The 14,172-nt window shown below is 41.7% G+C and overlaps 1 protein-coding gene across 1 annotated transcript; it reads right to left on the reverse strand.

The window, feature by feature from the left end:
* Nucleotides 1-71: 71 nt before the first annotated feature.
* Nucleotides 72-13,920, reverse strand: THOC5 (THO complex subunit 5). Its single transcript, XM_060785286.2, has 20 exons — nt 13,858-13,920; nt 11,468-11,577; nt 11,219-11,362; nt 10,406-10,519; nt 9,721-9,818; nt 7,628-7,774; nt 6,860-6,974; nt 5,421-5,553; nt 5,258-5,335; nt 4,393-4,433; nt 3,934-4,033; nt 3,738-3,843; nt 3,543-3,644; nt 3,021-3,117; nt 2,748-2,862; nt 2,540-2,643; nt 2,366-2,453; nt 2,103-2,218; nt 1,313-1,503; nt 72-221 (listed from the first exon to the last, which is right to left on the reverse strand). The coding sequence occupies exons 2-20, from the start codon at nt 11,567-11,569 to the stop codon at nt 158-160; spliced, it is 2,055 nt and encodes a 684-aa protein (XP_060641269.2). The 5' UTR covers nt 11,570-11,577; nt 13,858-13,920; the 3' UTR covers nt 72-157.
* Between the last annotated feature and the right edge of the window lie 252 nt (nt 13,921-14,172).

Consider the following 14,172-nt stretch of genomic DNA (forward strand, 5'->3'; position numbering starts at 1 on the left):
AATGGAAAGATGAACGAGGAGGTCCCCATCCCTCCTTTTCCCCAAACCCAAATAACTTAGACAAAACGACATATGATTCCGCTTTTAATGATGAGAGTGTTCTAAAACAATACAGTCAAGAGACCTGAATAAAGATGGCGTCGAGGAGAATCTGGCTTCAGCGGTGGCTGAAGAATCCCTGTGGATGGTTGTATTTGAAGGGCTTCATCCGACTGGGGCCCCTGTGAGAGGGAGAAAGAAGAGTGCGTCCCCTTGATGCTGATGAGGTTGGGTGGGATGGCCCTTCCATGGAAGCCCCAGACAAAATGGGGGCCGTTGGGGGTTTCCCATAATGGTGGTCATTTTGTTGCTATATGAACCCCAAGGGTGGCCATTTTGTTTCTGGGTGACTGCGCGAACGGCTGCTCCCACATGAAGGATTCCTCTCAATTCAAGGTCCCCTCCGACCGTATTAATACTATGGGTTTCTCCCTAATTAAAGGCTATTTCCGATTCTGATTAATATTAGGGTTTCCTCCCAATTCAAAGTCCCTTAATACGTATTCCTCCTGACCCCGTGAATATTAGGGTTTCCTCTCAATTCAAAGACCATTCCACCTCTATGAATATTATGGATTCCTCCAATTCCAGGTTTCTTAATACTATAGATTTCAACTCATTCAAGGTCCATTGCTGAACCCTGAGGTTAATTCCTTTCCCTGTATTGCAGTGGCAGGATAGGGTTGGACCAGGTGTCCCTTGGACACCTCTTCCAGCATGAATGACCCTAAAGAAACCCTAAAAGACCAAGGGGTCCCCATCGGAGCCTAAATTGAGCTACAGTGTTCCCTCACTTATTGCAGATGTTGCGTTCCAGGACCATCCGCAATAAGTGAAAATCTGCAAAGTAGGGACGCTCTACCCACTCCTCTCCTCCCCCCCCCCCTCATTCAATCCCTTTGCCTTCTCTTTCCGCTCCTCCTTCCCCCCTCCCTTGCACACCAGACTTCCCGCTGACTCCTCCTTGTGCCTGGCTCCACCTCCCCTCCTCCTTCCCCACTCCGCGCCTTTGCCTTCCTCTCCTCTTCCTCCCCGTCAGTGCGGTGGCTGTCAGGGAAGGAAGGAAAGGAAGCATGCCTTCCTCGCCTTTCCCTTTGCCAGGTGAAGTGAGAGAGCGAAGGAAAGCCCCTTCAAGGCTGGAGGGAGGAGCGAGGAGGGAAAAACCCGTGAAACAGCGAGTCAGCGAAAAACAAACTGCAAAGTAGCAAGGGAACACTGTACTTGCGAGGACCAGTCTTTGGGGCTGTGGAGAGGGGTGGCACGAGAGCCCTACCTTGCCAGGCGGAGGCACATCTTCTCGCGGGGGAACTCCTTGGGCCCTTCCACGCTGCTGTCATGGGCCTCTGTCTCCAGGTAAACATCCATCAAGAGGCACAGGCGCTGCAGCTGGTTGGTCAGCAGCTGGAAACCCCGATGGGGGCCCAGCAGCTCCCCCTGGTGGACATTCACCTCCCGTTCCATGGCCTGCACAGGGGAGGAAAGGGGGAGGGGCTAGTTACTACTATGGCAGCCATCTTGTTTCCTAGTGAGCAAGCTCCAAAGGGCACTCTTTTGTTTACAGGTAAACCCCAAATAAAATGGTAGCCAGTAGGGGTATGCATGACTCCAAACACCTTCCTTCTGTCGTGACTAAATTAGAGCGACAGTTTTGATTTGAAAAAGTGTTTTTTTTTTTAAGTCGTACGGGGACTGCCAGATCTATTCCAAAGTTCCGAAAAAGCTGTTAGTTTTTCATGAAGTTATTCGCCCATTTGCACCAATGGGGACACTTAACGGGGCTCCTCCCTCCATTTATTGGGACAAAACTTGCTACACTGGTAGCAGGCATTGGTTACTCTTAAGCTTCACAAGTTTCAGAATGCTATTAGGATGTTTTGACGTTTTATGAGCTTTTACTTTAAACTACAAGAGTTATCCCCTCAAATTTCTCTACAATGACACATCGCAAACATCACTGATTTTTAGGGAAATTTTGAAGTTTTACCCCTAGTTGAGATCATTACATACAATTAAACTATACAACTATACATACACACTTATGTATGCATAATTATTTGACCTACCCGGATGTTGTCGTCATTGCAATTGTTGCGCTCGCCGTTCCAGTTCAAGAAGAGGCTGAAGACAGGAGGGATGGCGCTGTAACCCGGGTTCAAGGCCACGGCTGCCTGGAGTTTGGCTGCGGCGACCCCAAAGGGATAAAGAAACATTAACAATGGCTTCCCCACAAGGCCTCCCCAAGGTCATCTAACCAACCTAAACAGAGAATTGGTGGCCAAAAGGCCCCCCCCAAAGGTCATTGAGACCCCTCCCAAATCCTACGCACCTGTCCCTCTTTCTATGAATGCCATGTAGTACAGGTGAGTGTCCTCCGCCAGGCCAGCCTCCACCACGTCCTTTGTGTAAGAGAGGTCCTAGGAGGAGGAGGAGGTTACCAAGATGGCTGCCATTTGGCGCAGACTTCCTGTCCCCCAAAATCTCCATCTTTGGGGCCCCTTACCAGATAATCCTCGTAAGTGATGGTCACCCATTTGACCAAACGTGAAACTATCTTGGCCGGGAAGAGGTGCTGGCACTCGCTGGAAACTGGGAGGATGCCATGTTCTGTGGACAGGAAATAGAGTCAAAGGAGGGCAGGATCTAGAGAGGAGGCTTTCCCAAGGCCCTCCAGTACCAACACTACAGGGCACGATCTGGAAGTGACGTACCAAGAGAGGCAAACTGCCTGTGGAGGGCGAGGCGGGACTCCAGCCGCGTCTTGAGCAGCTTCATGGTCTGCTCCATGTGGCTGGCACTGAGCGTGTTGTCGGCCATGATGGAACCCTGCAGGATGAGACCTGGGAGTTAAGGCTGTCCTCTCCAGGGATCTCTCAAGGTCCTCCAGTGTGGCACTGACCATAGAGTCATGCTGGAGGATGGAGAGATTCCCAGAGAGATCCCCCCATCCAATACCAAAATGGATGCCATTCCTCCAGACGCACCTGAGGCTGGTCCTTGGGGAAGTGCAGGCCCCCCAGCTTCTGGGCCCAGATGTAAGGGTGTCCCAGCTCCGTCACATAGTCATTCAGAGACAGGATACTGGGGAGAGAGTCAGGGGGGCATCTGACCACCTAGGCCACTACTCATCTAGCCTCTATGGGTCTCCAACCCATTGGCTCCCCTTCTTTTGACCATTATTGGCTCCCAACCGATCCGCCACCCCTCTTCTGACTGCTATGGGTCTCCAGACTCTGGCCCACCTTTCTTCTAACCAGGACCAATCCTTAACCCATCATCCACCCTTTCTTCTGACCATTGGTCACTCCTTTGTAATCACTACTGGTTCCCAATCCATTGGGAACCCCTCTCCTAACCATTAGTGGTCCAAAACCATGGGCCATTCTTCTACTGACCATTATAGATCTAATCATTACATGTCTCCAGACCATCCTCCACCCTTCTAACCACTATGTATCTCCAGACCATCCTCCACCCTCCTTCTGACCATTGCTCACCCGACTTACCCCACTTTATCAAACTGGAACTGGTTGGCTGGGTTGGGAGTCTTCTTTCCATGATCCCCAGGGTACAAACAGTTCAGAAGGGAGTCTGGGGAGAGGAGGTCACTGGGGGCACAGGGACAAAAGGTTGAAGTCCAATGTTCCCCACCATCTCCCCCCCCCTTTTTTTTGACCCTAACAATTCCCCAAGGAACTCACCCGCCGCTGATGGGGGTAGTCACTTTGGCGGCAGTCACCTTGGCCTTGACTGTCACCACGTTGAGGCTCATCAGGAAGTAGAAGGTCAGGTGGAGGAGGCTCCCGTCTGCAACAAAATGGTAGCACCTCCAGTGAAACTCTATGGCAACGTCAAAAGGGCATCAGACTGTTTAGATTTGTTACTCAAGCCCCTGACCTTTGCACTTCAGATCAACGCTGACAGACAGCGGGTGGCGCTTCAGCATTTCCTTGCGCTTGTCGTCTAGCTGGACCCCCAGCGTTGGGCGCCGACGCTTCTAAGAACATCAATAATAATACATTCTTACCCATCTCTCCCCAAGGCTTGAGAAGGGTTAATACATAATAATTATAATTATTTTATTATAATTATTTCTTCCCCAAGACTTCCATTTATTATTATTATTTCTTAACCATCTCTCCACAACACTTGAGGGTTACTATAGAATTAAATAATAATAATAATAATAATAATAATAATAATAATAATAATAATAATGTGTTTCTTACCCATCTCTCCCCAAGGTTTAAGGAGAGTGAATACATTGTTGTTGTTATTATTATTATTGCCATCTTACGCATCTCTTCCCAAGAGTTGAGAAGGGTTACAACATAATAATAATAGGCCCACGCTTACCGTTGTCTGCTCCTCCTCAGCGTCCGAGTCACTCTCGTCATCTGCAAACCCAAATAAAATGCAATTTATATATAATTATAAGGAGAATCAAATAAATAATAATACATTTTGAAACAATTAACTCCAATTATCAATACAAAGTGGATTTCTATACAGTCTAATACACCAGATGCCATGGACTACCACCACAATGCTGTCTGGGAAGGATGGGAGGTGTAGTCCAGCTTATCTCAATGATTATATATAGATTATACAGACACACACACACACATATATATAAGTGTATATGTGTATGTGTGTGTGTGTGTGTGTGTGTGTGTGTGTGTATATATATATATATATATATATATATATATATAAGATTTGTGTTAAACCCTTATGCTGGCAGGACTAAAGAGCGACAGGTTGGAGGTTTGAATCTAGAGAGAGCGCAGATGAGGGACATGAGAGAAGCCTCCCACATGGATGGTAAAACATCAAAACATCCAGCGTCCCCTAGGCAACATCCCTGCAGATGGCTAATTCTCTCACACCAGAAGTGACTTGCAGTTTCTCAAGTTCCTTCTGACACACACACACACAAATCCGCTTTATAGTTCTGTAAAAGAAGACACTCACAATAAAACCAATACACTATACAAATACACAAATATGAACATTACAATTGAATATTACCAGATCAGCAATTTAAAACTCTAAAAATATACAACCATGAAAATAGAATCATGTAGTTTCTGTAGTTTCATATATATATTGCATGGAAACCAGTTTTCATGTGTGCATTTTACGGTGTGTTTTTTAAATGGAGAGGCGGGTAAAAAATATAATAATAATAATAATAATAATAATAATAATTTTTTATTACCTTGAGAGTCTTCTGGTGGTTTGCAGAGGGCCTTGGCCTCCTCCACGTTCCCTTCAATGGCCACCACCAGCTTCTTGTCTGTGCAAAATATAGAAAAATAATATTTTAAAAAGTATTTTCCTAGGACTACAATTCCCAGAATCCCCTTGAGTTCCCGACTTACCGCAGGCTTGTCCATAGGCGCTGGCCTGGACAAAGAGAACATAAAGGGGAGGAGGGAGGTGCCGGGCCGTTTCATGTTGCTTGTGGACCTGGTCAAAGGGCATCGAGAGGTACTCCTGTACAGGCAGAGAAGCCTGTAAGGAAAAGAATTATTATTATTATTATTATTATTATTATTATTATTATTAAGTGAGGTATAAATAAATATTTATTATTATTGTTATGGTTGTTATTATTATTATTATTATTATTGGTTCATCTTTGGTATTTTAGCAATTACATTAAATTAACTTTAAATTTAAATATTTAAACCATGGGATGAACCAATAGTTAAGCTATTTGGTCAGAAATGGAAAAGAAAAGCACAGGATCATATATTTTGGCAAATGGTAGATTTGGGTGAAGCCCAAAGGAGTGGATCAATGATAAATCGATTATTATTATTACTATTGTTTAGTGGAGTATAAATAAATATATTTATTATTATTATTATTATTATTATTATTTAGTGGGGTATAAATAAATACATTATTATCATCATTGCTTTTATTATGATTTAGAGGGGTATAAATAAATATAATACATTATTATTATTATTATTATTATTATTAAGTGGAGTATAAATAAAAGTAAAACATTCTTCTTATTATTGAGTGGGATATAAATAAATATATTATTCTTATTACAGTATTAGTTGTTTTGGGTGTCGACCTATTTGACCTGTTCGAAAGGCCATTGAGAGGTGAGGTGGACAGGAAGTGAGGCCTAGGAGAAAAAAATAATTTAATAATAATAACAATGGTAATAATGATGGCAATATCAATAATAATGATACTATTTCTAATTAGAAAAACTAATAATGATGATAATAATAATGACAATCATAATAAAATATGGTGATAATAGCAATAATGATAATAACGCTAATAACAATAACATGATGGTAATAATAATAATAAAAGAATGATATGATAATAATGTATCATCAATCAATGGCTGAAACCAAATGAGAAACTCTCTCCTGGGCACATAGAAGACTGGGCGACTTGGAAGGCGCTGAACAGACTGCGCTCTGGCACCACGAGATGCAGAGCCAACCTTAAGAAATGGGGCCACAAAGTGGAATCCGCGACATGCGAGTGTGGAGAGGAGCAAACCACAGACTACCTACTGCAATACACCCTGAGCCCTGCCATATGCACAATGGAGGACCTTCTTATAGCAACACCAGAGGCACTCCAAGTGGCCAGCTACTGGCCAAAGGACATTTAATAGAATACCAAGTCTGCAAATTTTGTGTTTTGTTTGTTTGTTTGTTATAATTGTTATTGTTATTATCATTATTGTTATTATGATCAGTATTTATAACAATAGGATGCTGATGACCATGATGATAGTCTTGATCATGATCATGTTGATGGTGACACAAAGCTGGCCGACCTGCATGATGCTGTGGAGCCTGGGCTGGAGGTTGGTGAGGTACTCCTTCTTGACCTCGATCTCCTTCAGGATGGTCTCCTTCTGGGACAGGCCTTCTTTGTACTTCTCCGCCAGGCTACACACAAGAAGGACAGAGAGAAGGAAGACACAGAAAGCTTGTTAAGACTCTTGGGTTCCATGGCCTTGAGGCAAAGGGTTGACTGGGTGGCCCTCTGATGGGAGGGATCGGACGGTGTCCTTCTGCTAGGCCCCCTCCAGTCCAATCCTATTTGTGCTAAGCAGGAAGGCACCAGGCAATCCCTTTCTCACATCTCACTCTTGATCTAGATCTACTAGGCTTGTGGAATCTGGGTAGATTGCGATCCGTTTCTGTGTCCTGGATTTCGGTGGGGGTCTGGCCCCGGAACTCAACAAAAAAGCTCCTGCTTTGTAGTAGTTTTCCTATGAAGTAGTGGTAATCCTTTGTGATATTATGAATTTTTCTCAAGAGATGTTGATGATTTACAGTATCACACGCTACGGACAGCTCCTGTGATCTACTCCCTTTCAAAACCATCTTCCATGTGCTGAGTCAGGTTCAATACTTGTGATGGGCACTGAAGTCTGGCAATTAAATGGGAGATTGACTAGAGCTGATGCTCCTTGAAGCGGCTTCCCCTTTTGGCTGTGGCTAAGCGCAAAGGGGAGTGTGCAATGCGGATCTGATGCACAGCTACATTTTGGCCAGGTCATTAATAACAACAAGAACAATTATTCCTTCCTTCCTACCGCTTGCGCTGCTCTAGCTCCCAGTCCAGGCGGGCCAGGGTCTGCTGATGCGGGTCTTCCCGAGTGACCTCCGGCCGGCTGATCTCTCTGGGTGCCTCCAAGTAGAAGGACTCAAGCCCCACCAGCTCAATCTCCTCGTGCTTCGACCTGCAAGGAAGGAAGGAAATAAGTCAACAAACACACACACAGGGAGGGAGGGAGGGGGGAGAGCTGGGACATCCGGTCTCTTTTTCAGTCACAGAGGCAACAGGAAGGCATCTCTCTCCTGCTCTTCTTCTCTAGCTCTCTTTCTCTAGCAAGCTTTCTATCTCTTATCTATTTCTATCTATCAATCTCTCCCTTGGTCATCTATATATCACTATCTTTATCTCTCTTTCTCTCCCTTGGTCATCTATATATCTCTAACTCTATTTATCTATTTATCTATCTCTTTCTATTTCTCTCAATATCTCCCTTGATTATTTATATATCTCTATAGATTTCTTTTTATTTCTCTCAATCTCTCCCTTGGTCACCTCTATCTATCTATCTATCTATCTATCTATCTATCTATCTATCTATCTATCCCTATTTCTCTTTCTCTTTCTCTCAATCTCTCTCTTGGACCACTTCCACACAGCTGAATAAAATCCCACATTTTCTGCTTTGACCTGGTCATTTGTCTAAGTTAGTGGTTCGGAACCTGTGGTTCCCCAGATGTTTTGGCTTTCAACTCCCAGAAATCCTAACAGCTGGTAAACTGTTGGGAGTTGGGAGGCCAAAACACCTGGGAACCCACAGGTCAAGAACCACTGATATATCTCCATCTTTATCTCTCTCTCTCTCTGTTTCTCTCAATCTCTCCTTTGGTAATCTCTATCTATCTATCTTGATCTATCCCTTTCTATTTCACTCAGTCTCTCCCTTTGTCATATATAAATCTCTATCTATCTACCTCTTTCTATTTTTCTCAACCTCTCCCTTGGTCTTCTATATATCTATCTCTGTCAATTTATCTCTATCGATCTAATATATATATCTTTCCATTTCTCTCTCTCTCTCTCTCTCTCTATATCAGGCATGGGGAACCTTCGGCTCTCCAGGTGTGGTGGACTTCAACTCCCACAATTCCTTGAGGCCAAGGTAAGCCTTTGGGGTGAATGCCGAGCCTCAAAGAATTGTGGGAGTTGAAGTCCACCACACCTGGAGAGCCGAAGGTTCCTGACCCCTGCTCTATATATATATATATATATAACTCTCTCCCTTGATCTCTCCCTCTATCTGTATACCTTTATCTTTGTCTCTCCATCCGTCTCTTTCTATATATAAATCTATCTCAATAAATCAATATGATAAATTCTCTCTCTATTTCTATCTATCCATCTCTCTTTATAAGTTTATTTGAATACATCTATCTTTCACTATAAATCCATCTATCTGTCTATTCATCTCTCTAATATCTATCCATCTCTTTATCTAAGTTTATTTCTATCTATCTATCTATCTATCTATCACTATAAATCCATCTATCCATCTATCTATCTAGATAGACTTATTGAAATAAACTTACAGAGGGAGAGAAATGGATTTCAATAAGTCTATCTATCACTATAAATCCATCTCTCTCTATCCCCCCTCTCTCTATATATCTATCCATCTCTCTCTCTCTATTTAGAGAAAGATGTGGTCTAAATATCTTTTTTAAAACCCTACATAATTATTCGGGTTAGATAGATAGATAGATAGATAGATAGACAGACAGACACATCTCTTGGGCCACTTCCACACAGCTGAATAAAACCCCACATTTTCTGCTTTGACCTGGGATAAATGGCAGTGTAGACTCAGATATCCCAGATAGATATCTGATAGACTTATACATATATAAGATAGATAGACTTATACATATATTGTAAGGTCTCAATATAGTTTAGAAAAACCCTACAAAATGCATGGTTTTGCCAAAAATCAACAGGTAATATGAAGGGGGAGATAGATATATCTATCTCTCTCACCCCCTATACACCCACATACATACATATGTAAATACACACACAAACAATACAGGGTCTAAATAGCCTTGAAAGGCCCTCTAGCATCCATAGGGTTCGTACTTGAATTCAAGGCATTTGGTGATCTCCTTCTGGAGGTGCATGACTTCGTAGAGAAGGTTCTGGAGCTGCAAGTGATAGGCATCCACCTTCTGCTTGGCCTAGAAATAATAATAATAATAATAACAACAACAGCAACAACAAACAACACAACGGGATATACTTTTAGATTCAGGACAACAGAAGTAAGGGAATATTGGCTCATCCATAACAGAATTGTTTAAATAATTGAGTAACATTTAATTCTATTTTTATATTTACATTAATATATTATATAATATTATATAATGTTAGAATGTATTATTAAATAATTGAGCAACATTTAATTCTATTTCATATTTATATTAATATATAGTATAATATTATTATATCATATTATAGTGTATTATTACACATAATATTAAAATTTATATAATATATAATACTACATTAAGGCTATTATGTTTATATTAATATACATATATAGTAAGGCTACGATCATCAGCACTACTAAATAATACTACTAAATAATACTGCTATAAACTACTACTGAATACTACCACTTAATGATACCACCAAATTATATTACTAAATAAAAATCAACATTAACGATAAATAATAATAATAATAATAATAATAATAATAATAATGTGATTTTTCCCCTCACCTAAAACTGTCCAAAGCTGATGAAAAGTCACCACAAACTCACCTCATGGGTCTGGTCTCGTCCGCTCTTCAGCCGAATGTGAGCCAAACGGTTGAGCTTCTTCAGGGTCATAAAATGGACGCAGCTCTGGATCCGGCGCTCTTCAATCTCCGCTGCCTGGGGAACACATTGCCGCAAATGGACCTCAACATTATATCAATATTTGTGCGTATATATATATATATACACACACACACACACACACAAAAAACAGATATTATGTGATTATATACACACACACACACACACAAAATATTTCCTGCCACCATCTCCTGAAAAGGACTTGGGGCAGCTTACACACCAACAAAAGTGCAATACAGAAGACATAAAATACAAGAAAGGTTTGCCCAACTCGATTGGTAACGTGTCATTTCCCAGTTGGTGTATCAGAAAAGCTGAGAAGTTCATGAAACTGCACTAAAGATGAAAAATGGCCTACTTTCACCTTTCTCCAGTTTTGAGAAGAAAGCCTACTTTCCCCCTTCTCGAGTTTCAAGACCAATTTTCCGCCTTCTCCAGCTCTGAAAGTGAGCCTACTTCTCCCCTTCTCCAGTTTTTAGAAGACCTGTTTTCCCCGTTCTTCAGCTCTGAAAGGCCTACTTTCCCCTGTCTCCAGTTTCGAGAAAGTGGCCTACTTTCCACCTTCTCCAGCTCTGAAAGTGGGCCTATTTTTTCCCTTCTTGCAAGGAGGAATTATAATTTTGCACAGCCCTAACACACGTGAAATTAATCCCTCAGTGGGTAGGCTTGGAGGAGAGGCCTCCTGCATTTGGGAGAGGGTTAGGTCAGATTTCCTCTGGGGCTCCTCAAACGTACACTGTCCCGGCCGCCTCGGCTCTTCAGCTCCTGGATCTCGAGCATCAGGCGCTGGAGGTCCTGGCAGGTGCGCTGGTAGAGGGCAAAATCCTTGCTGGGATCCCGCAGCTCCACCTCCGCCTCCTCACTCAAAGGCCGTCCCTCCTGTCAAAACAGAGAGGATGAGAGAGAGATCTAGTTCCCCAAACCCCCCCCCCCCCCCCCCGGTTCAGCTTTCCCAGGCATAGCCTGCCCTCACCCCATACCCACCTGGCTATGCTCGGCCTCTGCCCGGCTGCGCTTCCCTTCCGAAGCAACACCCTCTGTCCGGATGACCTTTGGCTTGCGCTTCTTCCCGGACTCCGAAGACATGCTCTTGCCTTTAAGAAAGACCAGACTATGCATTAAGGGTAAAGCATACAATATTATATATATTAGATCCTATCCAGTTTGTAAACGATCTGCTCTTTTTGGGCTTCACGCAAATCTACCCTTTGCCAATAATATATATATTGTATGCACACATATACACACACACATCTCTCCGTATATACATTTATATTAAATATAATGTATATATAATATCAGATGGATATGGATGGACAGAATAGAAGAAATTGTGGATAGATTGGTAGATGGATAGCTAGCTAGTAGGAAATGTGGATAGATTTGTGGATGGATGGATTGGTGGATGGATGAATACATAGACAGATAGAACAGATTGAATTGTGGAGAGATTGGTGGATGGATGGACAGCTAGAAGGAAATGTGGACAGATTAGTAGATGGATAGATTGGTGGATGGATGGATGGTTGGATAATACAGAATAATAGGAGGAAAATATGCATTAATAAAGAAAAATTCATAGGAATAAGAAGAAAATCTAGGAGCAAAATAATATATATATATATATATATATATAATCATTCTATATCATTATATTACAATATTATTATCATTATATAGTCTTATATATAAGGTAAAGGTTTGCCCTTGACATTAAGTCCAGTCGAGTCTGACTCTGGGGAGTAGTGCTCATCTCCATTTCAAAGCCAAAGAGCCAATGTTGTCCGTAGACACCACCTAGGTCATGTGGCCGGCGTGACTGCATGGAGTGCCATTACCTTCCTGCAGAAGTGGTACCTATTGATCTACTCAAATTTGCATATTTTTAAACTGCTAGGTTGGCAGAAGCTGGGGCTAACACTGAGAGTTCACCCTGCTCCCAGGATTTGAACCGCCAACCTTTCGGTCATCAAGTTCAGCAGCTCAGCAGTTTAACCTGCTGTGCCATCTGGGGCTCCTAATCTTATATATTTATTTCTTTGGATTTTTTTTTTTTTGGAGTGCTTCTACCCCGCCCTTCTCAACCCCCTAGGAGGGACTCAGGGCGGCTTACAAAAAAGCACAATTCGATGCCTAACAATTCACAAAATACAGTACAATATACAATATACAATACACAAATTTACCATATAATGTCAACAATTATAACTAATTAAGACAGTCAAACAATATACTAGCAGCAATAAAATCATCTTGTGGTCAATGTTCACCAATTCATAGTCCGTAATCCATCTAGCATCGTCATTATCCTTTCCTACTCTGTGTATAGATATATATATTCTAACATGTATGCATGTTATATATTAATATCTTCTCATTCTAACACAGAGGTCGAGATGATATCTGAACAATAATTATATTAGGTTCTTGTAGGTTTTTTCGGGCTACAGGGCCATGTTCTAGAGGCATTTCTCCTGACGTTTCGCCTGCATCTATGGCAAGCATCCTCACTACCTCTGAGGATGCTTGCCATAGATGCAGGCGAAACGTCAGAAGAAATGCCTCTAGAACATGGCCATATAGACCAAAAAAACCTACAAGAACCTAGTGATTCCAGCCATGAAAGCCTTTGACAATAATTATATTTATTTACTATATTTCTATACTGCCATTCTCAGCCCAAGGGCAACTCGTGGCAGTTTACAAAACGGCACAATTCGATGCCCACAACAGTACAAAGATAATTAAACATTAAAAACATTTAACATAGATAAAAAATTCATTACAAATAACATCAATAAAACATAATAAAAACAATATATTCTCTTGCATATATATATTTAAATAATATTAGACTATATATATATATAGAAAACAACACAAGTAGAAATCGGGTTTTTTTTAATGTGTTAAAAAGATAAACAATGCTATAGCAAAAAAGAGGGGGGAAATACCTGTGTTTTGTGAAGGAAAATATACAATAATAAGAAAATACAGAAAAGAATAAGAAACAATTAAAAGTATTATGTATTTTATATAAGCAGAGAAAAAATATATGTCTTTTATGAAGAGAAAATCTATAGAAATAAATGAGGCCTAAATAACAGGAAAATATGTATATAATCGAGGAAAAATACAACTAATCAGAAGGAAAAATGCAAGGAAATAAAAGACTAATAATCCTAATAAATGCAGTTTATTAAACCGCATGGAATTTAATTAAGAAAAACACATAAAAGATATACAGCAATAGATAGTGATAGCAGGGGAAAACACATGAGTTTTATGAAGGAACATACAGATAGAGAAAAAAGAGCAGGCATTTATTTCGAAGGAAAAAGGTCCAACAACGGGGAAATGAGAGAGAAACTCACCGCAACAGGCCTTCACTAGGACTCTCGACGCCGAGCGGAAGTGACGTCAGACGAGGGAGAAAGCAAGCTCGGCGAATGCACGGGCCGCCCCTCTACCGCCCCCGGTGGCGCCCAGGCGTCATTGCAGGCAAGGGTTGCTTTCAAGCCAGAAGGGTTTGGGAGAGATGATGATTTTTTCGTGTCAGGAGCGAACCAAAACAGTTGTATTGCATTAAAAACAAACAAAAAAACCCACAAAGTTTGCAGAGTTGGTATTCTACTAAATGTTCTTTGACCAGAAACTGGCCACTCGGAGTGCCTCTGGTGTTGCTGCAA

The sequence above is a fragment of the Anolis sagrei genome, chromosome X, assembly GCF_037176765.1.
Source record: "Anolis sagrei isolate rAnoSag1 chromosome X, rAnoSag1.mat, whole genome shotgun sequence".
NCBI classification, from domain to species: Eukaryota; Metazoa; Chordata; class Lepidosauria; order Squamata; family Dactyloidae; genus Anolis; species Anolis sagrei.